Source organism: Eschrichtius robustus, chromosome 20, assembly GCF_028021215.1.
Source record: "Eschrichtius robustus isolate mEscRob2 chromosome 20, mEscRob2.pri, whole genome shotgun sequence".
Classification (NCBI taxonomy): Eukaryota; Metazoa; Chordata; class Mammalia; order Artiodactyla; family Eschrichtiidae; genus Eschrichtius; species Eschrichtius robustus.
This window is the reverse complement of record NC_090843.1, coordinates 44,129,058-44,155,478: the sequence shown is the minus strand read 5'-3', so window position 1 is coordinate 44,155,478 and position 26,421 is coordinate 44,129,058. Positions and strand designations below refer to the sequence as shown.

Here is a 26,421-nt window from a genome sequence, read left to right as displayed (position 1 = left end):
GGCTTCCCTAGTGGCGCAGTGGGTGAGAATCTGCCTGCCAATGCAGGGCACACGGGTTCGAGCTCTGGTCTGGGGAGATCCCACATGCTACGGAGCAACTAAGCCCGTGAGCCACAACTACTGAGCCCACGCGTCTGGAGCCTGTGTTCCGCAACGGGAGAGGCCGCGACAGCGAGAGGCCCGCGCACCGCGATGAAGCGTGGCCCCCGCTCACCACAACTGGAGAAAGCCCTCGCACAGAAACAAAGACCCAACACAGCCAAAAATAAATAAATAAATAAATAAATAAATAAATAAATAAATAAATAAATAAAATACAGATATAGATTAGCAATTTAAAATTTAAAATTTTTAATTCATATTTAATTTAAATTTATTCTTATAAATTTAATTTGGTAGGGTAGTATTTTAATAATTAGTAGTATTTTAGTAGTAAAGGTTTTTTTTTTTTTTTGGCTGTGTTGGGTCTTTGTTGCTGCGAACAGGGGCTACTCTTCATTGCGGTGCACGGGCTTCTCATTGCGGTGGCTTCTCTCCTTATGGAGCAAGGGCTCTAGGCGCATGCGGGCTTCAGTAGTTGTGGCTCGCAAGCTCCATAGTTGTGGCTCTCGGGCTCTAGAGCACAGGCTCAGTAATTGTGGCGCACGGGCTTAGTCGCTCTGTGGCATGTGGGATCTCCCCGTGTCCCCTGCGTTGGCAGGCGGATTCTTAACCACTGCGCCACCAGGGAAGCCCAATATTTTCTAAATTAATCTTAACCTTAATATTAGAGTAGTATTTTTAAGTATGTGTGTGCCACAGTGTATTTACCCTTTCCTATGGATTACACTTCAGTTGTTTACAAATTGTCACCACTGTAACAGTCCTCATACATATACCTCTCCGTAGGGCTAATTCTAGATGTAGAATTTGTGGGTCAAAGAGAATGCATATTTAACATTTTAAATTACATTTTTTAAACTAATTATCACTCCCAATAGTTTGTAAAAGAGCTCCTTTCCCCTCACTCTTGCCAGTGTAAGTATCCTTCTTAATAGCCGCAAAATAATCTTGAATTGCTGCTCCAGTTTGGAGGCAAAGCCACCTTGTCCCCTAGGAACGTCAGGAGCTAAATGCCCCTGTCAAACGCGGCTACTGCTGCCAGATGGCGAGAGGGAGACCTGGGAGGACCGTGCCGCAGCCTCAGCCCGGGCTGGGTTGGCCGACGGCCGTCCGACCCAGTGCCCGCAAAGGCAGGGGAGGTAGAGGGCCAAACGGAGTGGGGAAAACGGGCCCCGGGCCCAGAAGACAGAAAGGCAAGGGCCAGAAGAGGGAGTTCCGCGATCCAAGGAAGAAGATGAGGGTCAGGTGAGGGAACTGAGGCCGCACGGTCTTACCAGCGCCCCGACCCACTGTGCGCCCTGAGCGGCCACCCGGGCCGCGGTAGGGGTGAGGGGGCGGCTTGGACCCGCGCCCCCGAGCGCCTCCGAGGACCTCCCAGCGACCTCTGATCCCCCCGAGGGCGACGCAGGAGGGATAAGCCAGGGCGGTCGGAATCCGACCCAGACCCTCGCGCCCCACCTAGTGGCGGCGGACCCAAGGCAATTTACGGGACCTCTGTGCGTCTCAGCTCAGCTAGTCTTCTGTGAATGCTGATCACTGCTGGGACCTACCCCGGGGAAGACTGCTGTGAGCGTTAATTGAGATAATACACGGTGGCTAGTATTTTTGTACACCTCTCTAGAAACACCGCCACCACCCAACACAACGGGCTGCTTCCCTTCCTGGAGATTACGGGGGATGGAAGAGAAGATCTATCCCAGGACAGATTTACAGCGTTCCCTTCTCCCTACACCCTCTAGCCCATCGTCCCCAATCGGGAAAGCGATGTTACAAGACCTGGTCCTCACTCTCGGGAAGCCCACGCTGTAACTGAAGGGGCATGAATGGTACACACGCCGGAAAATGACTTCAAAAGCCTTACCCGGGTTCAAAATGGACAGCATCTGACAGTTCTCTTGGGAGAAGGGGTGCCAGCCCCTCCTGCCCAGCTGTGCTCTCTGACAAAGTCCGGGGTCTACCTGGCACAACCTGCTCACTTCCCTAAGCCAGTCCCAGTTGAAGGAGAGGCTGGTCACCTGGGGAACGAGGGCAGGGGAGGGGAGGGGCACACTCTGTGTTGGCAGTTGCCATGGTTTTGCTCCGAGTTCTGAGTGCCAACCTGCCCACTCCCTGAGACACTCAGATCCCAGAAGCAGTAGGTCAGAAGCCTGAGGGGGCTGAGGAGTGCTACCTCTGGAGCCCATCAGCACACCTGTTGAGATGGAAGCCTCAGAGGGGCAGGGGGGTGAAGGGGACCAGCCACTAGAGAAGGTGAAGTGGGGTTGGGGATGTGAGGGAGGGAGGAAAGGAGGGCCCTGGAGGGGCTGGTTTGGGAAGGCAGAGAGTATGAAATTCAAGGAAGGAGAGAAGAAAGAAAAAGGGTGAGGTACACGAGTTGGCAAGAGACAAAGAACAAGAGGTTAATTCATTCAGACAGATGTTTATCAAGGACATATATACCTGGCTAGATGATGGGAAGGTTCTCGGCAAGACGATTGTTGTTGATGAAGATACACAGGCTCGTGTGTGTGTGTGTGTGTGTGTGTGTGTGTGTATGTGTGTGCGCGCATGCGTTATGGTCTGTGAGGGTGGTTGCCTGATTTGTGTGGCATTTTTATGGAATTGATCAGCCAGAGTCCCCTCTCTCTCGGGTCTGGAGGAGCCTGTGTCCCGTTCCCTCTCCATCTTTCTCCCTCCCTTTCCCTGGTCTCTCCCTTCAGAGTGGTCTGGGCCTGGATCTTCCTTGTGCCCCCTGAACACAGGCAGGAATTAATGCTCACTTTTCTGAGAGGCTTTTGAAAGGTCACGTGTAAATCCCATGTCAGTCTAATCCTGTGCTCTGACTTCAAGTATTATTCCACAGTCACTTCGTCGTTATTAAGTTTCAGCTTTTTTTGCCCCAGCTTACTGTCAGAAAGTTCCTTCTCGTCATCACCATCACCGTCATACACTTTCTGAGTGCCCATTAGCCCATGGACCTGGGATTTAGGCACTCAATAAGTGCTGAATGAATGAGTAAATGAATCCCTAATCATTCCCCCAAGGAGTTACTTAAACTTCTTGGTGCCGTTAGTGTTCTCATCTGTAACCAGGATTAATGATTTCTAGCCTCACAGAATCTGTGGGAGAATAAAATGAGTTAATGTGTATCAAGTGCTTTGCAAAGTTAGCTAGTATACTGTGCTATAATTATTATAAAAGAAATGGGTCGGGCGTTCTAGGTTTTCTAAACAGGGATTCTCAGAGATGGTTTTCTTTGCCCGGGGCTCACTCGCCTGAGTGCTGGCTCAAGGACGAGGTCACTGGGAAAACAGAGAAGGGCTTTGGCTGGCATCTGGACCAGTGGTTGCCCAGCACTGCCCCTCAGGAGCAGTAGCCCAAGCCCCCCAGCTGACTCCTGCCCCTGCCTCCTCCCAGGGGACGGATGCACCCTGCTCAGAGGGGAGCTCCAGCACCATCCCTGCCAGAGACTCATTGGTGTGCCAGGCCAAGGGCCTGAGCCAGGACACCTTCAAAATTGTGAGTAAGGGGCCAGCCCAGGACCCTGCCCCCTGTTCCCCACAGGTCAGGAGACGTGGGTCAGAAATTGGCAAGCCTCAGACTCATAGTTCACGGCCCCACTTGACACACTCTTGGGAAGGAAGTGGGGTAAGAGGTTGACGGGAACCTCCTCAACACTTCCTGGGCCATAAGGGTTGCTGCTGGGCCAACCTGCTGGCTATGTGGGGCTGCCCATCTGCCTCTCCTTTTTCCTGTGGCCCCTCACTTCACCTGTTGCCTCCTAAGTGTAAAGAATATCTAAGGCCGCTGAAGAAGTTCCTGCGAAAGTTGCACCTGCCCAGGGACCTTCCCCAGAAGAAGAAGCTAAAGTACATGAAGCAGAGCCTGGTGGTCCTAGGGGACCACATCAACACCTTTCTGCAACACTACTGCCGAGCCTGGGAAATCAAGCACTGGAGGAAGTAGGGCAGCCTCCTTACCCTTACCGCTACACTCACTCCCGGGCCGACCCCTCTAGAATCAAGGTCACACCTTAGTGAAAATCTCCTAGTCCTTCATCTTAGTGTGAAAGAGTCAGGATCCTGGAGTGAGCATGGTGAAGGGGGATGGGGAGAACAGGGTCCGCTAGTGACTCAGGGCAGCACTGAGTAGACAAAGACCTCTCCTGACCCCGGGGAGAATGGCCTCTGATCGAATAACTGCTGTGTGGTGTGGGGGGCTCCTCACCGATACAGGGTATCCAAGGTCTGGCAAATCCCCGTTACTCCATGTCCCCAACCGAAAACTAAGGAGGCAGCATTTCCCCCTGGGTGGTCCTGGCCACAGGACAAATGCTGGAGGGAGAGGGGCTGTGCTCCGCCCCCCTCAGCCTTGGGCTTGGACTTCTCCCCTGCAGGATGCTCTGGCGATTTGTCTCCCTCTTCTCAGAACTGGAGGCGAAGCAGCTTCACAGGCTCTACAAGTATACCAAGAACACCCAGACGGACAAGTTCCCGGTGAGGTTCCTCCAGGGTCCAGCTGAGGGTTGGTTGGTGTGTTCTTAACTTGTGACGGGAGGCCTGCAACTGAAGGGCGGCATGTGGAATCTTACTTCCCCAACCAGGGCTCAAACCGGCGCCCCCTGCAGTGAAAGCCCGGAATCCTAACCACGGGACCACTAGGGAAGTCCCTGAAGGGCCCTCTGATACAGCCAGCACCCCTCAGTCCCTTCCACACTCACTGCCTGAGGAAGACACCACCGCCCCTGCGGTGGGCACAGAGTGGGGCTGAAGAGGGCAGAGACTCAGCTTCAAGTTCTAGGTATTTATTCATCCTCCACACCCACACCCTGATGTGAACAGGGGCAAGGACCTCCTTGGGGAGCCATGGGCAGGGATGATTGAGGCCAGGCAGAAAGGCACAGCCAGCTTGGGGAAGACTCTGGAGATTGTTGCAAAGGACAGAAAACAGAGGACAAATTCCTGGGCAGGGACTTCCCTGGTGGTCCAGTTGTTAAGACTCTGAGCTTTCCAATGCAGGGGGTGTGGTTCGATCCTTGGTCGGGGAACTAAGATCCCACATGCCATGAGGCATGGCCAAAAAATTAAAAAAAAAAAAAAAAAGTTCCTGGGCAGGCTTTGTCCAAAATCAGTGCTTCTCAAACATTTTGGTCTCGGGTCACTTCTACCCTCTTAAAAATCATTGGGAACCCCCCAAAACATGTATTCCTGTAGGTTACATCTATTGATATTTATTTGCCCTACTAGAAATTAAAGCTAAAGAAATAATTCAAAATATGTATTTACTAATTCATTTAAAAATAAAAACAAGGAGTCCATTACATATTAACATAATTTTTATGAGAGTTAACTATATTTTCCAAAACAAAAAAATTTGGAGAGAAGAGTGGCATTGTTTGACATTTTTGCAAATCTCTTTAGTGTCTGGCTTAATAGAAGACAGTTGGATTCTCATATCTGCTTCTGCTCAATCTCTTATGGTATAATGATTTGGTTAAAGTGCATGAAGAAAACCCAGCCTTACACAGATATATAGTTAAAAGAGAGGAGTATTTTATTAGTGTTTTCAGATAATTGTGGATATTTTTCTTTGATACCACACCAAAACTCAGAAAGTGGCAGTTACTTAATTGCAGTGTGGAATCTGAAACCATATTAATGAATGTTTTAAAATAGAATTTAAAAAATTTTATTTAATTTTTTTTTTTTTTTTTTTGCCTGCGTCGGGTCGTCATTGTTGGGTGTTCGCTGCTATGCACGGGCTTTCTCTAGCTGCCGCGAGCGGGGGCTACTCTTCGTTGTGGTGCGAGGGCTTCTCATTGCAGTGGCTTCTCTTGTTTCAGAGCTCAGGCTCTAGGCGCATGGGCTTCAGCACTTGTGGCACGTGGGCTCAGTAGTTGTGGCACACAGGCTTAGTTGCTCCATGGCATGTGGGATCTTCCCGGACCAGGGATCGAACCCGTGTCCCCTGCATTGGCAGGCGGATTCTTAACCACTGCGCCACCAGGGAAGTCCCAGTGTTTTTTTTAAAACCAGTTTTAGGTTTACAGAAAAATTGAGTATAAAGTATAGGGTTAGCCAAAAAGTTAGTTCGGCTTTTTCCATATAATGTTATGGAAAAACCCAAACCAACATTTTGGCCAACCCAATACAGAGTTCCCATATCCCACTCTTCTCTGTCTTCCATATTATTAGCACCTTGCATTAGAGAGGTACATTTGTATCTTTGATGAGCCAATATTGATACACTATTAGCTAAAAAAATAATGTCCATAGTTTACATTAGGGTGCACTCTTTGTTTTGTACATTCTATAGGTTTTGACAAATGTACAATAACATGTATCCACCATTACAGTAGCAAACAGAATAATTTCATTGCCCTAAAAATCCCCTGTGCTCCACCTATTCATTCCTCCCTCCTTCTCCCAGACGCCTGGCAATCACTCATCTTTTTATTGTCTCCATAGTTTTTCCTTTTCTGGAATATCCATGTAGTTGGCATCATACAGTATGTAGCCTTTTCAGATTTGTATCAATGAACTTTTCACACTAGGTTACATTAGAATCCATTGGTTTCTCTCTTGCACGTTGAGTGGACCCCACTTTTCAGGGGGTCTGTGAGGTTAGAGTATTTCACAGAGCACACTTTGAGAACCACTGATCCGAAAGAATAATCACAGATTGGGCTTCCCTGGTGGCGCAGTGGTTGGGAATCTGCCTGCCAATACAGGGGACACGGGTTCGAGCCCTGGTCTGGGAAGATCCCACATGCCACGGAGCGACTAAGCCCGTGAGCCACAACTACTGAGCCTGCGCGTCTGGGCGTCTGGAGCCTGTGCTCCGCAACGGGAGAGGCCGCGACCGTGAGAGGCCCGCGCACCGCGATGAAGAGTGGCCCCCACTCACTGCAACTGGAGAAAGCCCTCGCACAGAAACGAAGACCCAACACAGCCAAAAATTTAAAAATATAGAAATAAATTTAAAAAAAAAGAGATTCAAAAAAAAAAAAAAAAGAATAATCACAGATAACAGTTTTTATGTACCAGGCACATTATGTTCCCTCATGTCATCTTCAGAAGTAACCCTAAGTGGTAATTAGAATTATTGTCCACAGTGTGTAAATGAAAGTGGTGAGGTAAAGTAACTTGACCCAAACCACATGGCAAATGGAAGGGAAGAATTGGATTCAAACATAATCTAGCTCAAAGGAAAGCCCTGCCCTGCCCTCACCCCACCCACTGCTCTAGCTGTGCAGCCTTAACCAAATCCTCTCTTTCTCTGGGTCTTTATTTCTACCTCTGAACATGAATGAGTGGATCGTTTCAGTGATTCCCCTTCTGAATATAAGGAGCTGCCATTTTGGTGATTCTTGGATTTCAGCAGCCAGGAAAATTTCAAAAGATGTTTTCAGGCTCTCAATCTTAATTTTGCAAAGGACTTTAAAACAAGTACCACTGTTTCATCACAAACACATAAGACACTATACTCAAAAAGAGATGAAGGACATATCCCAACGGAAAGAGACACCCAAGAAGGGACAGTTGGCAGCCTGGTCTCAATGTCCCCATGGTCCCCATCTGTGGCCCTCCATCCTTCTGGCTACGCAGGTGTGAGGTGCAGTCAAAGCAGTTGCCTAACAAGGGTAGGGCTGGGGCTCTGGCACATGGGCCCCTCTCTTCTCCTCAACACTGTGGCCCCCTTGCAGGTAGCCTTCTACCCCTTGGACATCCCAGAGAGCTCCTTGCTGGCCAACAAGGAAGACAGTCTGCCCAAGCTCTGCACTGCCTGGGGGCTGCACAGTCACCTCAGTGGCATGAAGGAGAGGCTGTCCAAGGTGCACGCCCCGGGCCACCAGGTCTCCCTGCTCGGGGAGCTGAGACCTAGGGGCCACAGCAGGAGAGGTAATGCCTGGAGAAGGGGCCTGTGTGTCCCGTGGAACACCTGACATAGTCTTCATCCCTCCTCCCCATCTTCTCTTCATCCCTGCATTTCTTTTATTTATTTATTTATTTATTGGCCACACCACGCAGCATGTGGGATCTAGTTCCCAGACCAGGGGTCGAAACGCGCCCCCTGCATTCGCAGCATGGAGTCTTAACCACTAGACCACCAGGGAAGTCCCCATCCCTGCATTTCTTCTTTCTTTTTTTTTTTATAAATTTATTTATTTACACTTATTTATTTATTTATTGTTGGCTGTGTTGGGTCTTCGTTGCCGCACGCGGACTTCTCATTGAGATGGCTTCTCTTGCTGCGGAGCACGGGCTCTAGGCATGCGGGCTTCAGTAGTTGTGGCACACGGGCTCAGTAGTTGTGGCTCGCGGGCTCTAGGGCGCAGGCTCAGTAGCTGTGGCACACAGGCTTAGTTGCTCCGCAGCATGTGGGATCTTCCCGGACTAGGGATTGAACCTGTGTCCCCTGCACTGGCAGGCGGATTCTTAACCACTGCGCCACCAGGGAAGTCCCATCCCTGCATTTCTCTTTCTGTCCATTTTCCTTCCCCCTCTCCACTTTTTCTTTTCTCTTTTTCGCCCTTTCTCCACAGGTATGCTCATTATAGAAAGTTTGAAATGTACAGATAGTATAAAATAGAAGAGAGGAAAATTACCCATCACCCAGAGGCATGACTATTAACATTTAGGTGTGTTTCCTTCACTGTTCTGTTTCATCCCAACCCCCCAACCCAGAGGTCTCAGGAGACATGCTTTTTTCAGTTAACATGTAAACAAAGCACTTTCCCATACAACCAGAAGCAGAGCAGAGATGTTTCTAGAGGCTAAGAGCAGGAACTCCCAGGAAGTGTCCAAGCAGCAGCAGAATGCCCCTTCTTAGCGTTGGGCAGCGTATGGGCGGAGGGAGGGGTTCATTCCACCAGGGAGGAGGCCATCCAGCCAGGTGGCCTGGGAACCGCCTTCCCAGCAGCCTTTGCCTCTGCAGTGACTGCGCGGCCTGGCTCTCTGGACAGAGGGTGTGGGATTAGGGGACAGAGACTCTTCAGTGAGAGGGACCCCAGCCAACGTTGGAACCTATGAAGGCCCCTCCTGTGCACTGAGGTGCGGAGAGGTGTTGGACCACCTACCTCTCACCTTTCTGGAACTGGCTTCTTGCTTAGCTCCTGGGGGAGAAAATGAAGGCAAATGGTAGCCTAGGACCGCAGAGCATGGTCCGAAACTGGACCCAGGTGTTCCTCTGAAGGCCGGGCTGGCTGGGGCAGCCCTCAGGGCGTCTTCACCAGTCACAGCTGGACCCAGTGGGAGGGTAGGATTGAGGATGGGTCAGGTACAGAGGGCCCAGGTCAGGCAGCTACTGAGACCCAGAACTCTCTCTGCCTGGGCTCTCTGGGGGCCCGTGGCCCCAGTGCCTATTGTTTAAAGTGAGGAAGTAAAACATACAGTGGGATGAAGGCCAGTCCATCATTAAGATGATCTAGGCCAGGGACTTCCCTGGTGGCGCAGTGGTTAAGACTCTGCACTCCCAATGCAGGGGGCCCAGGTTCGATCCCTGGTCAGGGAACTAGATCCCACATGCGTGCCACAACTAAGAGTTCACATGCCACAACTAAGGAGCCGGAGAGCCACAACTAAGGAGACTGCCTGCCACAACTAAGACCCGGTACACCAAATAAATAAAATTAATTAATTGATTTTAAAAAATGATCTAGGCCAAGCTGTCCATGAATCAGATGAGGGTAGTGAGGTGCAGGCTTTTGGGCCAGCGTCTCCCTGTACCAAGAGCTTTGTATCTCTCAGTTTCACCCAAACCCTGCAGCATCCTGATGAGATGGGCATTATTATCCCCCTCCTACAAATGGGCAATCTCAGGATACAGGGTACAGGGTAGGTCTGGAGGTGGTAGGTTTGGGACAGGATTTAAAGAAAGGAATAAGGAGAGGGAGGGGGAAGGGGAAAGAGGTGGGAGGGACGTGTGCGTGGAGGTGAGGGGGCAGTGAGTAGACAGGCTGGGCTCAGGGGTGAATGACCAAGCACACTGCAGAGGTGCAGGCTGGCGGGTAACAGGAAAAAGGCTTGGATGGTGGCATAAGAAATTGGGCTTGAAATTGTAATTCTTAAAATAACATTTTATGACAAACATAAGCATATCCTAGAAAATTAGATAATACAGATCAGCAAAATATATAAACATTGTCATCCACAGTTAGCACTTTCCAGATGTTTTTTATGCATATAAATACCTGTATTAAACCAAAATGAGACCATGCCGTATATAGGATTTTGATTTGAACTTGCTTTTTTCAGTTAATTATAGAAACCTTCCATGTTAACATCTTCATTTCATCTTATTGTTGGATTAAATACTCCACTTTCAAATTTTCCCAGCAACGATATCTTTTGCTCTGGTTTCCCAAACCATGTGTTTCACCTGGTTGTGTCTCTTAAGCCTCTTTTAACCTAACCGAGTCCCCTTTTTTACACCCTGGCCTGTTGAAGAGATCAGGCTATTCTGCAGAATGTTCCAATTTCTGCTTTTTTCTTGTTGCTTCCTTTTGGTATCTTTGAAGCTTGTTCCTCTATCCAGGAGCAGGATTGTAGGTCAAGAGTCTCGATGAATTCATGTTAAACATGTTTTTGGCTGGGATATGTTACAGACAAGGTTGCGTTTTTCACATTGTGTTACGTGAGATAACACATACTACCTGGTAGAGCCACCATGACTGAGTGAATCACCAAGTCTATCGTGCAATTAAAAGTGACCTGCATGGTGTTTCTTGGGCACCATGTTCATGAGTCAGTTCTTAAGGAAAAAGATGGCAACGGTGTTTGCAAACAACCCAGCAACAAAGTACTGGGAATTGGGCTGTGAAACTAGAGAGAGGAGTGGGAAGGAATCAGAGTCGGAAGCCAGAGGTCTAGTCCCAACTGTACCCCTAGCTTGGCTTAGGCTTTGAGCAGCAGCCCATTTCCTTACTCTGTGCCTGTGTGAGATCCCTCAACTGTAAATTGGAGGGATACCATCTCCCTACCCCACATTTCTGTGAGAAAAGAGTAAGAGACATAGGTTGGAAGCAAGATAAGATTTTGTTGTTCTTCCTTTGAGTCCCTACCATGCCCCCCACATGTTACAGACTGAGATTCTCTTACTATTCGTCATGTCATCAGCACTGTCTCTGACTTGCCCTTTTTCAGGTTCTTTAAGGAAACTTCCTCAAAAACCACAACTCAAGAGAAAGAGGATTAAGGAAGCCCCAGAAACTCCAGAGACCTGCCCAAAAGAATACCCAGCTGGGGCAGAGGGCCAGCTTGCCCTGGATCCCAGCGCACTTGTACCTGAGGGCGTGGGGGACCAATGAGGGGAAAGAAGAAATTGTCTTTATCAAAAGGATGCTCAGGTCTTAATTATGTATAAATGGGGCAAGGAAATAAACATCCTTAATACAGTTTGACTTGGCTAAGGTGGTCACTGTGTCAAGGACCATCAGTCTGGGTGGAGATACATGTAAATAGACAATACAACGGGGTGACACAGGTGCCTGGGGAAGACCTCAGGGGAGGTAACACAGGCGCTGATGTGTGTTTGCCAGGGAAGAGCACGGGTGGGAGTGGAATGGGCCTGGGGTCAGAGAGTGATAAGTCTGGCGCCTGCCTAAATCATCTGCCCTTGATCTCGTGGGAAAGTTAGCGGGGGGGGGGGGGGGGACAGTGAGAAGGGAGTTGCCAGGAATGAGCTGGTGTGACTCGGTTATCAGGCAAAGTGCATGGAAGTGAGAGAGAGTAGAGGCAGGAGACCAAAGAAGTAACCATGTTAATAGTCTTAGCTAGGAACTATACTCAATATTATGTAATAAGCTATAAGGGAAGAGAATCTGAAGAAGAATAGCATACATATGTATAACTGAACCACTGTGCTGTACACCTGAAACTAACACGATATTGTAAATCAACTATATTTCAATTGTTAAAAATATTTTTAAAAAGTCTTAGCTAGGATGTTGGTTCAAACCCGTGGTCCAAAATTGGCAGCCCATGTGCTGAATTCAGACCACTGATGTGTTTTGTTTGCCCTTTGTGGTCTACTTGTTTAAAACATTTTTATAAAAAAAAGTCAGTTGCCAATATTAACTTGGTACATTTCACATTAGAAACAACAGCAGTTTAAAAAACTGGCCACACTTGGACCTGTCTTCTCAAATGACCACACCTGGCTGGGGCTGAGACACACATGGGGCTTAGGTTTCACTGATAACTCTTTCCAGTTCACCACAGTCCCCACCCTCCCTGTTGCCTGACACACTGGCCTTCTTCACTTCCTATCACCTTTTGATCCTTTTGGCCTTTAGTATTTGTTACCCTTAGGGTATATACAAATGCAATGAAGCTGTGCATGATGGGGGAGGAGTGAATTTGTGAGACTAAGGTAAAGTTGACAGTTTTTGGTGACAGAAGTGGGAGATGAGGAAGGAAGGGAAGGGGAGGAAGTGAAGGTGGTACATTGTTTCTAGCTAGAAAGGCCAGGTGGATGGAGGTCAATTCCAGGAGGAGAAGCCGGTCCAATTGTATTCCAAGAACACAGGAGAATCAGGACTCTGCTAGCAGCAGCAACATACAGTGCCCAGTATGGGCTGGAATGGATGGGACCAGAACAAATGTGTGTGACCCTTTTTCCTTTCCTCCATTTGTACTCAGGAGTGAATATCATCAAAGATTTAAAATATTAAAATGAATATCAGTCTAGACTTGAAGACCAAGTACAGGGAAGCATAAATAGGGAAGGAGGTGGCAGCCCCATCTGCTTCTTTGTTCCTGGTACCCATTGCCTCCCAGAAGCAAAACGAGAGGCTAAGGCAGGGGCCTGGGATCGGCCTTACTGGGTGTTCCTGACAGTCCTGACGAAGCAGGGAGGATTTTATATGGGAAAAGAATCTGAAAAAGAATGGGTATACGCATATGTATAACTGAATCACTTTGCTGTACACCTGAAACAAACACAACATTGTAAATCAACTATACTCCAATATAAAATAAGAATTAAGTTAAAAAAAAAAAGCAGGGAGGATTTGTGAGAGAAGGGCAAGCAGGCTGGAGGGTAACCCTGACGACTGGGGGCTCTCCAATTTTCTCTACTCCTAAGAGATTTCACGGACAAGTCCCAGGAAAAGGGCTAGCTGTTTGGGGAACGGATCTGAATAAGAAGGTGAACCCTGTGTGCGAGGCAGCACCGCCACCTAGAGGAACTATGGAACTCTACAGCCTTTTTCTTCCCGTGGAAAGAGATGGAGACCAGGAGGAAATGGGGGAGCTTCCTACCAGACTTGAGGACAATCAGGAGGCCTGAAAGCAAAATGGGCAACAGGTGAGGCTTGGTTTTGGAGGCCTCTTAACTCCTTCCTCAAATTCAGTAGGATCTCAGAATTCTAAAAAGGCAGATCACATGACATTGCTCTGCTCAAAACCCTCCAACAGCACAGAGGCTTTTTAGGGCAGTGAAAATACCCTATATGATTCTAGAATAGTGGATACATGCCATTATACATTTGTCCAGACCCATAGAATGTGCAACACCAAGAGTGAACCCTAATGTAAACTATGGATGCTGGGTGATTATGTTGTAGCAATGCAGGTTCATCAGTTGTAATCAATCTACCCCCTGATGGGGGATGTGGGTAATAGGAAAGGCTGTGCACGTGTGGGGATGGCAGCATACAGGAAATCTCTGTACCTCCTGCTCAATTTTTCCTGTGAACCTAACACTTCTCTGAAAATAATGTATTAAAACAAACAAACAAGCAAAACCTTCCAAAAGCTTTTTCCCTCATACAGGTTAAAAGCCAGTCTTTGCGAGGGCCTGCAAGGCCCTCGATGATCTATCCCTGTCCATTCTGTTGCCTCTCTGCCCTCATCCTTGCTTTTCTCATACCTGTCAAGCATACTCCTGCCTGAGGGCTTTTTCACTGGCCGTTTCCTCTGTCTGGGATGTTCTTTCCCAAGCAATTACAATAGTACCCAGCATGTAGCAGGCACTTAACACATTTGATGAATGAATGATTTAATGAAAAAGTGAACCAAAATAAACCTTTCGCCCAAACACCACCTGGTTCAGAGGCGTTAAAAGAGGCCCAAGAGGAAAGGTTACTTCTCCAAGGTTGAGAAGGAAGTCAATGCCAGAAGTGGGACTAGAATTCAGACCTGATGACCCCAGGCCAGCACACATCCCACACACCAAGGGCACATGCTCCACCTGCCCTCAGCCAACACGCTCACTTCCCACAAAATGTCAGTAACACACAAGACCCAATGTATGACCTCCTAGGATCGGCTGTATTTTCTTAGTAACAGTATCTCTAAGGTGGACTTGGGGACACCAGAAATAGGGGGTGGGGGAGGTTATTTGGGGGTGGGGAGCCTTGGTGGAAACCCCAAACCACACCTTGACCTAAGCTGCCTGTGGATAGGCTCACCCTGAGGAACATGATGGCTCCTCTCCTAGTGAATAATGGATACTTGCCCTAAAGTCTCAAACAGAAGAGTCTCCTGACCACAGATATAATGATTGACTGCTACCTGACCCACGCCCACCCCAGGCTACCAGAGTCTCCTGGCCGTCTCCTCTTCGTAATAACACTGCGGCAAATGCTATGACTCAGGAGAGATGGCAAAGTGCTTTGCATCCATTCTCCTCGGACCTTCACGTCAAACTTGTGAGGGAGATTCCACCCCATTACAGAGAAGAAAAGAGGGGCTTAGGGGCTGCCACAGCTGAATTGAGAGATGGGCTTTCCAGGTCTCCTGACTCCACATCCAGTGCTCCTGGGTTTTGACTTTACGATTTTTTTCCTTTGTGCAGGCAGACGTTTCCTATTTTTATATAGTTAAATTATCAGTCTTTTCTTTTATGGCTTCTTTACGACTTCGAAAGGTCTTCCTCACTCAGAGAATATTTAAAATTCTATCTTTCCTTCTTCTAGCACTAGGGTTTCAGTTTTTACATTTAATCTTTGGTCTATCTGAAATTTATTTTGATTTAAGTTGTGTAATAGGATTCCAATATATATATTTTTCAGGTGGCTAAATGGTTATCCTTGCACATGTGGGAATGTATTTATAGGATATAACATATAACGGGAAAATCCACCTTTTCTACACTGTTTTGAAATGTCACCCTTATCATATATTAAGTTCCTGACTTATTTGGGTCTATTTCTGAACTTTTGTTCTGGTCTATTGATCTGTCTGTTCATGTAGAGTTGGGTTTTAATGAAAAAGGAGAAAAAGATATACAATAACAAAACAGGATATGATAGGGAAAGAGTATACAGATTCTAAAAAGAACCAAATGAAATTTTTAAAATGAAAAATAATTATTGAAATTAAAAACTTAATAGTCAAGTTAAACAGAAGACATCTGAATTCACAGATTAATCTTGACATCATAAAGCAAAATACTGTAACCAGACATTATGGGTCTCCAGCTAAGCAGTATGTTTGCAAAAAATTTGAAACTGAATCTGATCAGATTTCTAGCTCTATTACCAGCTCATAGGAAATACAAGGGACTGAGGAGCACATTAAATGACACCATGGGGACAGAATCAGCAAACTCTTGACTATGTGAAAATTCACAGAACAAACAAACCAGTTACTTTAATATATAAACCTCAAAGGGGGGGAAAAAAGAGGAAGAGGAAATCTAAAAATTAAAAGAGATTGAAGAACTACGACCAAAGGACATAAGAGGACCATGTTTGCACCCTGATTAGAACAAATCAGTTCTACAAAAACGTTTCTGAAACATTCAGGGAAATAGAACATGGGCTGACAAATCTGATGATATAAAAGTATAAGTTAATATTTCTTAAGTGCGGTAATAGTATTTTGGAGTTTTATATATATATATATATATATATATTTTTTTTTAAGGTTTTTAAATTTTTTTGGCCACTCTGTGTGGCATGAGGGATCTTCGTTCCCCGACCAGAGTTTGAACCCCTGTCCACTACAGTGGAAGCACGGAGTCTTAACCACTGGACCACCAGGGAAGTTCCTGGAGTTATATATTTTTAAAGTCTTTATATTTTAAAGATAAAGAGTAAAATATTTGTAGACAAAACAATATGATTCTTGGATTTGATTTAAAATAATCCAGGACTTCCCTGTGGTGCAGTGGTTAAGAATCCGCCTGCCAATGCAGGGGACACGAGTTGGAGCCCTCGTCCAGGAAGATCCCACATGCCGCGGAGCAACTAAGCCCGTGCGCCACAACTACTGAGCCTGCGCTCTAGAGCCCGCGAGCCACAGCTACTGAAGCCCGTGCGCCTAGAGCCCGTGCTCTGCAACAAGAGAAGCCACCGCAATGAGAAGCCCGCGCACCGCAACAAAGACCCAATGCAGCCATAAATAAATAAATAAATTTATATATTAAAAAAACCCTCCTTTAAAAAAAAAATAAGGTACTGTCTGGAAGTGATCACATTCTTCTCAAACTGTCTGGCTTAACTGTTTTATGCAGTTGTTCAGAAATTTTTAAAAATTGTGGTAACTCATAAAACCTACCATCTTAACTATTTTTAAGTGCACAGTAGTGTTAATTATATTCATTGCTGTGCAACTGATCTCTAGAACTGTCATCTTGCAAAACTGAAACTCTACACCCATTAAGCAGCCTCTCCCCATTTTCCTCCCCCCCAGCCTTGACAACCACTCTTCTACTTTCTGACTCCCCTAGATAGCTCATGTAAGTGGAACCATCCAGTATTTACTTGCTCTCCTCTCCCTTTTGTGACTGGCTTATTATCAGTCAGCATAATGCCCTCAAAGTTCATCCATGTTGTAGCATGCATCAGAATTTCCTTCCTGTTTAAGGCTGAAGAATATTCCATTGTATGTATGTACCACATTTTTATCCATTTTTTATCCTTTCATCCATTGATGGACATTTGGGTTACTTCCACCTTTTGGCTATTGCGAATAATGCTGCTATGAACGTGGGTGTACATACGATCATGACAATGGCTTTAACAAAGCTTTAAATAAAATGCTGCATAAGTACCAAGAAGTGGCAACTCAAGCTTTAAGGGAAAGCTTCCCTTGTCCTTTCAGCTTGATGGAGATTTTATGCAAGAAATGGCATTCCATACAACAGAGGAAATAGCATGTTCAAAGTCATGGAGATGTAAAAGGAAAAAAATTTAAATTCAGTATCACCAGGGAATTCCCTGGTGGTCCAGCGGTTAGGACTCCATGCTTTCACTGTGGCGGGCCTGGGTTCAATCCCTGGTTGGGGAACTAAGATCCCGCAAGCCGCATAGTGCAGACCAAAAAAAAAAAAAAAAAATTCATTATCACCAAAGGTGGCAGGTGATGAAGTCAGTGCTGACTATTCCAAGTGCAGGTGGGATTTTGTCTAAATGTTGATCAATTTTCTTTGTAATCCTTTAAAATCTCGTTTCATTTCCTGTAACTAACTGTTTTGAGTGCTTCAGATTCATGCTGTTTCATGGTGGATTTTTAAAAAGACCTAATGTGACCCTGCCATTCATATGAGGAAATAAAACACAAAGAGGCTTATAATGACATATCTCAAATTCCTACTGTTGAGAGGCAGGGCTTGAACCCTAACCCACACCCAGGGTTTTCTCCATTGTCACCAGCAGAACTTCACCAGGTCTCATCACCCATTCTCAGCCTTTTAGAGTTCGAAGACTAGGGAAAAGAGTGGTGTAATTAATTCTGTAAAGACCAGAAAGTCCCCTGCATTAATGCAGTGCTTATCTTTTCCAAAGTACTTTCACGAGCACCATCTCCAGATGCTGTTACCATGTGTCTTCTCTGCCACACATCTCACTTTTGTTGAACAAGAACACTGTTGTTCTAGTTCCGACAGTTTCTCTCACACTGTTCTCTAATAAAAAGTCTGTGATGTTTCAACAATCCCAAGTCCCAACCAAAAGTGAGCACAACTAAATTGGAAACAGATACACTATGAATGCAGGAACACTATATTTATTAAGTCAATAATTCATTTTTAGCAATACAAGTACAGAATATATCACAATGCTGGTTACAAACATACTTAGTATGGTTTAATGGTTACAAACAATGGTGGGCACTACAAGTTTGTGATAAGGATGACACGAAAGGTCATTCTGACACAATGAAGAATTAATTGCCTTTAAAAAAATCTATCAATGACCTTAGATATTTCTATAGAAATTACTGTGGCACTATTAGTGGGGATTTTCATGTAAAGAATTGATAATGATTTGCTTTTAATTGTTTCATTAAGAGATTTTTGAGTCTATTAAACTAAAATCCCCTGTTGCTTAGTAAAGTATAAAAATAGTACTGACCTGGTAATATTTAATAAAACATAGCATTCATTCACATCATAAAAGTGGAACTAAATTGAAAAGTTTTAGTTACCATGGCAACATATCTTCCCATAAAAGAAATCTACAGAAATGAGTAATGTTACACAAATGGTACCTGCAAAGTTATTTAGTGATCCAACACTTGTGCACCACAAACCAAGGTTTCTAGATACCTATATATAGCATATATTTTTAATCTTAAATTTTACTTTTGAAAAAAAATGTGCACTTCAAAAAACTCACTAAGGCCACTCATGCTATAGATGCCTAGGACTGTAATTAAAGAATAGCATTATTTTTAAAAATGCCAAAGCACACTCCTTCAGATCACCAACAGGGTAAAACCAGTTTTCTGCCTCAAACATTCCTGAGATTTGTGGACAATACAACTACTAGTGTTCAAGCTGGAGATTAATTCAAATGTCAGATAAAAAAAGGAATTTTCTAGCAAGAACCGAGGTCCTCCAAAGCCAAGAGGTGAAATATACATGTTAATTCTTAAAGCAAAAATAAAACTCTTAAAGACGTTTTTACTTATAAATAAGTATTTTTCCAGTAGTAACTTTGCCATCCAGAAAAAGAACAGTTTGGAAGCAGCAAGGCTACAAATTCAGGGGAAAAAAAACAACAAAACTGAGTAGCAGTTAATACAGGTATCCTCTGCGTTCTGAAAGTTCACTTTATGCTACTCTGCTTTTATGAAAGACCTACATTAGCACCTGTTTTCGTTAACCGAAAAAAATCCAAAAGGATCTTCACTTTCACGAAAAAAGGTGAAAAGCAAAAATAGCATTCAGTGCTTGTTTTGCAGACAGCTGTTACAGAGGCAGTGGCACCCTGACCAAGAGTGGCACTGCCAAGCTCCTCCCCTAGAACTATGCTCAGTAGCTCAGCTTCAAGCCACAACTGTGCGAGTTTCTGTGCTTTATCTCAATTTATTTTGTGCATCCATTAGCAAGACATGTCCTAAGGTAACTGCCTCTCTGCTGTTCACCTGTTTTTGGCTTAAAGAGGTTTCATGGGAACGCTCTACTTTTGGATAGCGGTGAAAGCCTCTACCTGCTACTCAGCAAACCATTCTTTCAATCTGTAAAGTATGGCCAAAAGCTTCAATCATGTTCTAGGCATGTGTTTACTGTTCAGCATTCTGTCTGCACTATAAGCCGCCAAATGGCACTCTCGTTATTTATGATTGCAGCCACTGGACCTAGTTTCCACAGTATTATGAACCCTTCTCTAACAGGCTAAGAAAAAAGGTCTTTGTCAAATCTTTCATTTTCACAAGTGAAAGCACACCTGTGTGGGGATTACCCCAAAGCAATAATGAGTTCATTTTTTGCTGAACAGAGACAGAAATTTGATGATAATAAGGGTCCTAATGCGTTGGGCAAAGTCAGCTTTGGGGACCCATAAAAATTATGGTCTAAAAAAGCCAACCCGCTCTCCTAAACTGAACGCTGGAGTGACCGACCACCTGTGTGGCTCACGAATGTTACAGGGCTCCCTGATGCACCCAACTTGAGTAGCACCAAACTTTAGGAAAAAAACTGGGTAAGAGAGAAACACGGAAAGCCAGGAAAGGATGAGACCAAAGGCCCCTTATTTAATATTACTTTGCTGAACTTCCAGAAAAATCTTTTAAGTTGGTCTAGGATTTCTTACACACAACCCCACCATATATAAAAAGTTTGTTCAAGCAATTGGCTATTGTGAGGTAATTTTATTCTTTTGAGATTTTTTTCTAACCCCAAAAATCATGATGATACTTATTACCTCCCTAACTTATCCTAAACCATCCCTACTGAAAGGATAAATCCCACGCTTAAAAATTAGGGTATTATTCTTCATTAAAACCAGAAACAACAGCACATTAAGTTACATCACTAACAGAAACTGGCAATCTCTCTTCTCAACCTAGAGTGTCTGCATTAAGTCAAATTATATGGATTTACAGAAAACTACATTAAAGCAGTGGCAATAAGGGGGAACTACCAATAATGACTTTTTTTTTTTTTTTAAGAAAAACTGGCTGCCATTTAATATTATCACCCTGTGAACCTAGGCTTCTAAATATCATGTTGTTTTATCACTGAGTGTGAGCTAAGTTGAGTTCAAACTGAATTAGAGAAGATGAGGCCTTAAGTCATTTGCTTGATTTTATCCTAGGAAATGCTATATGTGCACAAAACCAAAAATATAGATTAAAAAAAAAAACTTCATATGAAAACATAAGTTTCAAAATATTTATTGAAAAACAATTTACCATGACATTCCTATACCACAAACATACCACAGGACTCTAAATAACCAACAAAAGTATACAAAGCCTATCCTTAAAGTATCTTTGGAGGTATTAAATATATAGGCCCATGAGGATAGAGCTGAGTAACTTAAAAATGTTAGTCCTTGGTCACACAGACTATTTGGTAATTAATAAAGAGGTGCCTCTTGGCATTAGATTGTAATAAACTGGAAGGGGGAGGTGCAGGTGTGCCAATGTACTCTTTTCCAAATTAAAAATAATTCAATTTGAGGATTAAACCCAGGTTTCAAAATCGCATAGCTATAATCTTAAGGTCTGGGCTTGCTTCATCTTTAGGTACCTCCCCTAGTCATCGCCCACTTGGGGACTTAAAAACACTGGCTCATAACTAACAAGACGGCAAATAAAAGTTTTAAACAAGGTTGCATTTAGGAAGTCCAAAAAAGTGTTTAAAACCAAAGTTATCTGAAATCTCCAATTACTTTTTCTGTAGTCAATGTAGTGGACAGTTTAGATTTTTTCTCCCTCCCACCCCAACGTGCCTGTTAAAAGAAAACCAAAATTCAGCACACATCCACTCACCCACAGACCACTCCCAGCATTAGCCAAGAGCAACATCTCTAACAGCCAAGTCATGAACCCCTGAAAATAGGGGGGAAAACCCTGATTCTTAACTATAGAGGCACCAAACAGGCCACTATAATAAGAACTGAGGTAACAGCAAAAGACCTTGTTTGTTTCTTGGATTGCTACATGTCACAACTTCTCAAATTTGAATATTACCTCAACGTTAAATAACCTGACTGGCTTAAAAAAAAAAAATCAAAACCCAATAAACAGAAAGACAAGTTAGGGAAATAGATATATCATTAGGGGAATCTTTCCACTTGACTCTTGAATTTCAAATAAAATGACCTAGTTGCACTATTATTTACCAGAAACATGAAGGATTTCTAAGAAGACTTGCTGTTTTTCGGAATTCGTTTTTCCATAATCCCCATAAACCACACAGTAACCTATAATTCCCATCTGGACATGAGCTATTTCATGACTCTTAGCCAATATACTTGCTAACCGTGTTGCTTATTAGGGTAACATTTAAAATGAGGGAGATGGCTGCAGCAGATATTTATAGACTTGCTTATGGCATTGCCATCTGTGTACCTTGACTAAAATATGCCACTGAAATTGCCAAATTTCCCTAGTTTGGTGTCTATTACATGAATATAATTTTTGCATGATCACTTTTCATTATACATCTAAATGAAATCATTCTACTGATAAAAGTATAGGCAGGGGCTAAAATAATAATCTAAAGCCTCTGGTCCAAATAACCCCTTTCTACATTAGGCTGGTCCTTTTCAGATCCTCCTGGTCCTGTTAGCAAACGCTATGAGAGCATCTTGCATTTTTGTACCCCAAAAAAACACGACAAAACCAAAACAACCAAAGAGTTAAAACTGCTGGTTTATCAGCTTTCCTGTTACTTAGAGATCAACACTGGTCCAGTTCAGATGAATCTGACAGTCCTTCCCTTGTAATAGAGCTCTGGAGTGGTTGTATCCACTTCTCTGGGTAAGGTAGCCAAACCTAAGTCTGGATGTCCCTCTTCTATTAGTATTTGTGTTAACTTTTCTATACTGCATATAAAGATTTTCCCCATAAAATTTCTTTACAATACAGTATTGAATACCTCCTCAAGGAAGAATTATATGTTAAAAAGTTGTTAAAATCATCCTTACATAATAAGAATGCAACTCTTTTAAACTCTTAAATAGTTTTATTTAGGGGTTCTTTTTTTCTTTCAGGCTTTCTGCAAAATGAATTATTTTTTAAAAAGAAAAAAAAATTCCTGTTGTTTGTTCTACTAGGTTGAAAATATGGGCCAGATTACTTATACATGCGGTACATGCTGAATATAACTGAATATATGCTTATTCCTACGGACACTCTGCAAGATAGGGATCACCCAAATAGGGTCAATGGACTGGACCAGTGTTTCAATGCAAATTCCAGCCCCAAAAAACAACATGGTTTTGATTTCACAGTATGAATTCCCTGGAATCTGGGAAAAGGTAAATTAGTTAACTGAGGTCCTCCCTCAGCAGCTTGGTCCCTCAACATTCTGAGAAATCAGGAAGGACTGCACCACTTCTTCAGTGGACTGGGGGCTGGTGTTGACATCTTCAAGAGCATCGGTCACTGAATACTGCCGATCTCGCAACCGGTTCCAGTTAGACAGAACATTGTGATATTCAAACACTTTCTCGTAATTTCCAACGGAGTTGTAAAGTTTAATGAGACCTCGGTAATCATATTCTAGTCCACTGTAGCCTTCACCAAAAAGTTTCTTCCCTGAAAGTAAACAGAAAAAGAAAGAAAACTCAAATAAATAATGAAATAACAAGTAGTTTCCACAACACAAGCTCAGTTCTTTAAAATAAGGTGGCTTCGTTTTATTCCCTCAAAAGGAATAGATTCAATTCTTTTATCAGCATTCACCAACATAGTCCTACCCATAATCTACCTCCAAGACTTAAAAGAGATCTAAAGAATGGCAGCACCTTCAACAGTAGAAAAATACATATGCACCAAGGCTATTTATTACAGCATTGTTTATAAGTGCGAAATATTAGAAACAAATGAAGATTTGTTTCAATCAACTATGGAACATCCACTCAACTATGGAACATCCATTCAAGGCATACTATGCAGCTATAAACAGAGGAGGGAGCTCCCAGCTCTTTATGAACTGACACGGAGTCATTTATAGGGTATACTGTTAAGTTAAAAAAAAAAAGCAAAGTACAAAAAAGTACCAAGAGTTTGTCATCTCTTATGTATAAAAGGGAAAATAAAATATTTATGTATCTGAACATTTGTGCAAAAAGATACACAGAAAATATGGGACTTCCAGGATTGAGCAAGGTAATACATTACGGATAATGAGCAATCTCACATACATGGATATGTGATTTATTGGCAAAGGTAGCACAGCAGAGGGGAAAGGACAGTCTTTTGAAAAAATGGTCCTGGTCAACTGTATATCCATATGGAGGAAAAAAAAAGGCGGGGGGTGGGGGGATTTGATCACTACCTTACACTATAAACAAAAATCAATTTCAGGACTGTGGATCTAAATGTGAATGGTAAAATAAAGTTTCCAGAAGATAATCTTCCAAAAGAACATCTTCATGATTTTGGGGTAGGAAAAGATTTCCTAAACAGAATATAAAAAGTGTTAACCATAAAAGAAAAGAGCAATATTTGATTACATTAAAATCTAAGAACTTCTGTTCTTTGAAAGGCACCATTAAGAAATAAGAAGTAGGGACTTTCCTGGTGGCACAGTGGGTAAGACTCCATGCTCCCAATGCAGGGGGCCCGGGTTTGATCCCTGGTTAGGGAACTATATACCACATGCATGCTGCAACCAAGAGTTCGCACACGGACTTCCCTGGTGGTGCAGTGGTTAAGAATCCTCCTGCCAATGCAGGGGACACGGCTTCGAGCCCTGGTCCGGGAAGATCCCACATGCCGCGGAGCAACTTAGCCCATGCACAACTACTGAGCCTGCGCTCTAGAGCCCGCGAGCCACAACTACTGAAGCCCATGTGCCTACAGCCCATGCTCTGCAACGAGAGAAGCCACCTCGATGAGAAGCCCGTGCACCGCAACGAAGAGTAGCCCCCACTTGCCGCAACTAGAGAGAGCCCGCACGCAGCAACAAAGACCCAACGCAGCCAAAAATAAATAAATAAATAAAAATTTAAAAAAAATTTTAAAAGACAGAGTTTGCACACCACAACTAAGGAGCCCGCGTGCCACAACTAAGACCCAGTACAACCAATCAAAAAAGAAAGGGAGGGAGGGAGGGAGGGAGGGAGGGAGGAAGAAGCAGTACAGTGAGAGTTATCTGCAACACATTTAACCAACAGATACATCCAAAGTATATAAAGAACTTCTATAAACCAATAAGAAAATGACAGACAAGTCAATATAAAAATGGGGCAGAGTTTTAACAGGCACAACATTCAGATGATGACCACAGTATCTTATTTTGTAATAGGGCTGAACTGAAAACAATTCAAATGTTCCAAATATCTATTAATAGTAGAATGGATTAAATAATGATATACTAATCCAATACAATATTACACGGCACTGGAAATTAACAAGCAACAGTGATATGAACAACACAGATGTATCTCACAATTGATGTTCACCAAAAGAAACCAGGCATATAAAAATATACATTGTATGATTTCATTTATATCAAGTTAAAAAACAGGTACACTGGGTCTATGTTAAAATCAGAAGAACGGAGAGGATGGGCTGGGGGTAGTGTTTACACAAATATTTAAAAATAACTACTTTTGCCTTTACTTGACGCTCTACTGTCATATTTCTTACTAGTGGCTTCAACATCAATAAATAATCTTTAGCAAAGTGTTTCAGATGATTTTTGAGTGGTCCCTGGATATCCTTAGCAGCTCTAAACTCATTTAAGTCTTAATAATAACACTTCCCTATACAACATATAAGACATGTTGATCTCTAATCAACTGACTAAGAAAATTTTAAAGTAACATACCAATTGCTATAGATCGCAAATAAAGTTTCTCAGCATTTTCATACTGATTCATGTCATAATTATATAAAGAAGCCAGATGTCCCACTGAAAGGGCTACTTCATAATCTTCTTGACCAAGAAGTTGCTCTTTAATCTGAATTGCTTTGATGTGCATTTCTTCTGCTTCCTGAAAAATAATTAAGCTGTATTAACCATTAGATTATACTTTTTCTTATGTCAACAATTCTTACCCCATGAGTAAGATTCTTCTAAACGCCAAAGATGTCTTATGGATGGCATAAGGTAATCTGATCAGAGAACACGCTATATTCTTCCAAGAGTTGCCTACGGGAAGCCTTACTGGTTTGGGGAAGCTATGCACATAAGCTGATGAAAGTAATAGTGTCCTATACCAAAATGACAAAAGAAAACCTGTCCTTGTAATAAAAAATTGTTAGAAGAAATTAACATCAAAATATTCTAAAATGAAAATTTCTTCTTTCAGTTAATACACTCCAAAATTTAATTGAACCTTAAGAAACTCTATACTATAGCATGTTATTTTACATAGAAGTACACTTTATTTTTTGGAGTTTTGACAATTTTTATTCCAACAAACCAAACTCAGGTTAATTGAGGAATGTGTAAACTGATTTTTAGATAAAAATGAATGTCTTAAGCAGCAACTCTCATCCCTTCCTTATTGTGACCCTGTAATGGACAATAATAAGAATCTATAACCCAAAATTCTAAAAGGGAACTAAATTCAGTAAATTTTTATCACTACAATTAATAACACTTGCAATATCTTATATTTCTTGCATACCTACTATGTGTCAGGAATTCTGCTAAGTGCTGTACTTGAATTACTAGCTAAGAGCTATGTTTTAAGTCTAACTATGATAACTGTTTTAGTCTTTATGGTTTGATATATTTATTTTTCTAGGGTCTGTATTTTTGAATTTTATTTATATTTTGACTGTCTTTTTTAAAATTTTTATTTATTTATTTATGATTTTTGGCTGCAGTGGGTCTTCGTTGCTGCGCGTGGGCTTTCTCTAGTTGCAGCGAGCAGGGGCTACTTTGTTGCAGTGCGCGGGCTTCTCATTGCAGTGGCTGCTCTTGTTGCGGAGCACGGGCTCTAGGCGCGCAGGCCTCAGTAGTTGTGGCTCACGGGTTTAG

The 26,421-nt window shown here is 43.4% G+C and overlaps 2 protein-coding genes across 2 annotated transcripts in view; one reads left to right on the top strand and one right to left on the bottom strand.

Moving 5' to 3' along the window:
• Positions 1-2,280: 2,280 nt before the first annotated feature.
• CHCT1 (CHD1 helical C-terminal domain containing 1) lies at positions 2,281-11,389 on the top strand. Its single transcript, XM_068531768.1, has 6 exons — positions 2,281-2,352; positions 3,499-3,600; positions 3,868-4,043; positions 4,478-4,577; positions 7,787-7,982; positions 11,226-11,389. Exons 1-6 carry the CDS (start codon positions 2,302-2,304, stop codon positions 11,387-11,389), a joined length of 789 nt encoding a protein of 262 aa, XP_068387869.1. The 5' UTR covers positions 2,281-2,301.
• Positions 11,390-18,010: 6,621 nt separating this feature from the next.
• The window catches only part of APPBP2 (amyloid beta precursor protein binding protein 2), a 72,261-nt gene continuing 63,850 nt past the window's right edge, over positions 18,011-26,421 (bottom strand). The window contains exons 12-13 of the mRNA XM_068530379.1: positions 25,261-25,426; positions 18,011-23,021 (exon numbers count right to left, since the gene is read on the bottom strand). Of these exons, the coding sequence (XP_068386480.1) occupies positions 22,768-23,021; positions 25,261-25,426 (420 nt within the window). The 3' untranslated portion in view covers positions 18,011-22,767. The remainder of the gene's footprint in view (positions 23,022-25,260; positions 25,427-26,421) is intronic.

What these genes read in the sequence shown, in the direction of transcription:
- CHCT1 (XM_068531768.1), top strand. Translation starts at nt 2,302, where the DNA reads ATGGAAGCCTCAGAGGGGCAGGGGGGTGAAGGGGACCAGCCACTAGAG. An exon ending in CCCAGACGGACAAGTTCCCG is followed by an intron (nt 4,578 to 7,786) that starts GTGAGGTTCCTC and finishes GCCCCCTTGCAG; the next exon opens with GTAGCCTTCTACCCCTTGGA. An exon ending in TAGGGGCCACAGCAGGAGAG is followed by an intron (nt 7,983 to 11,225) that starts GTAATGCCTGGA and finishes GCCCTTTTTCAG; the next exon opens with GTTCTTTAAGGAAACTTCCT.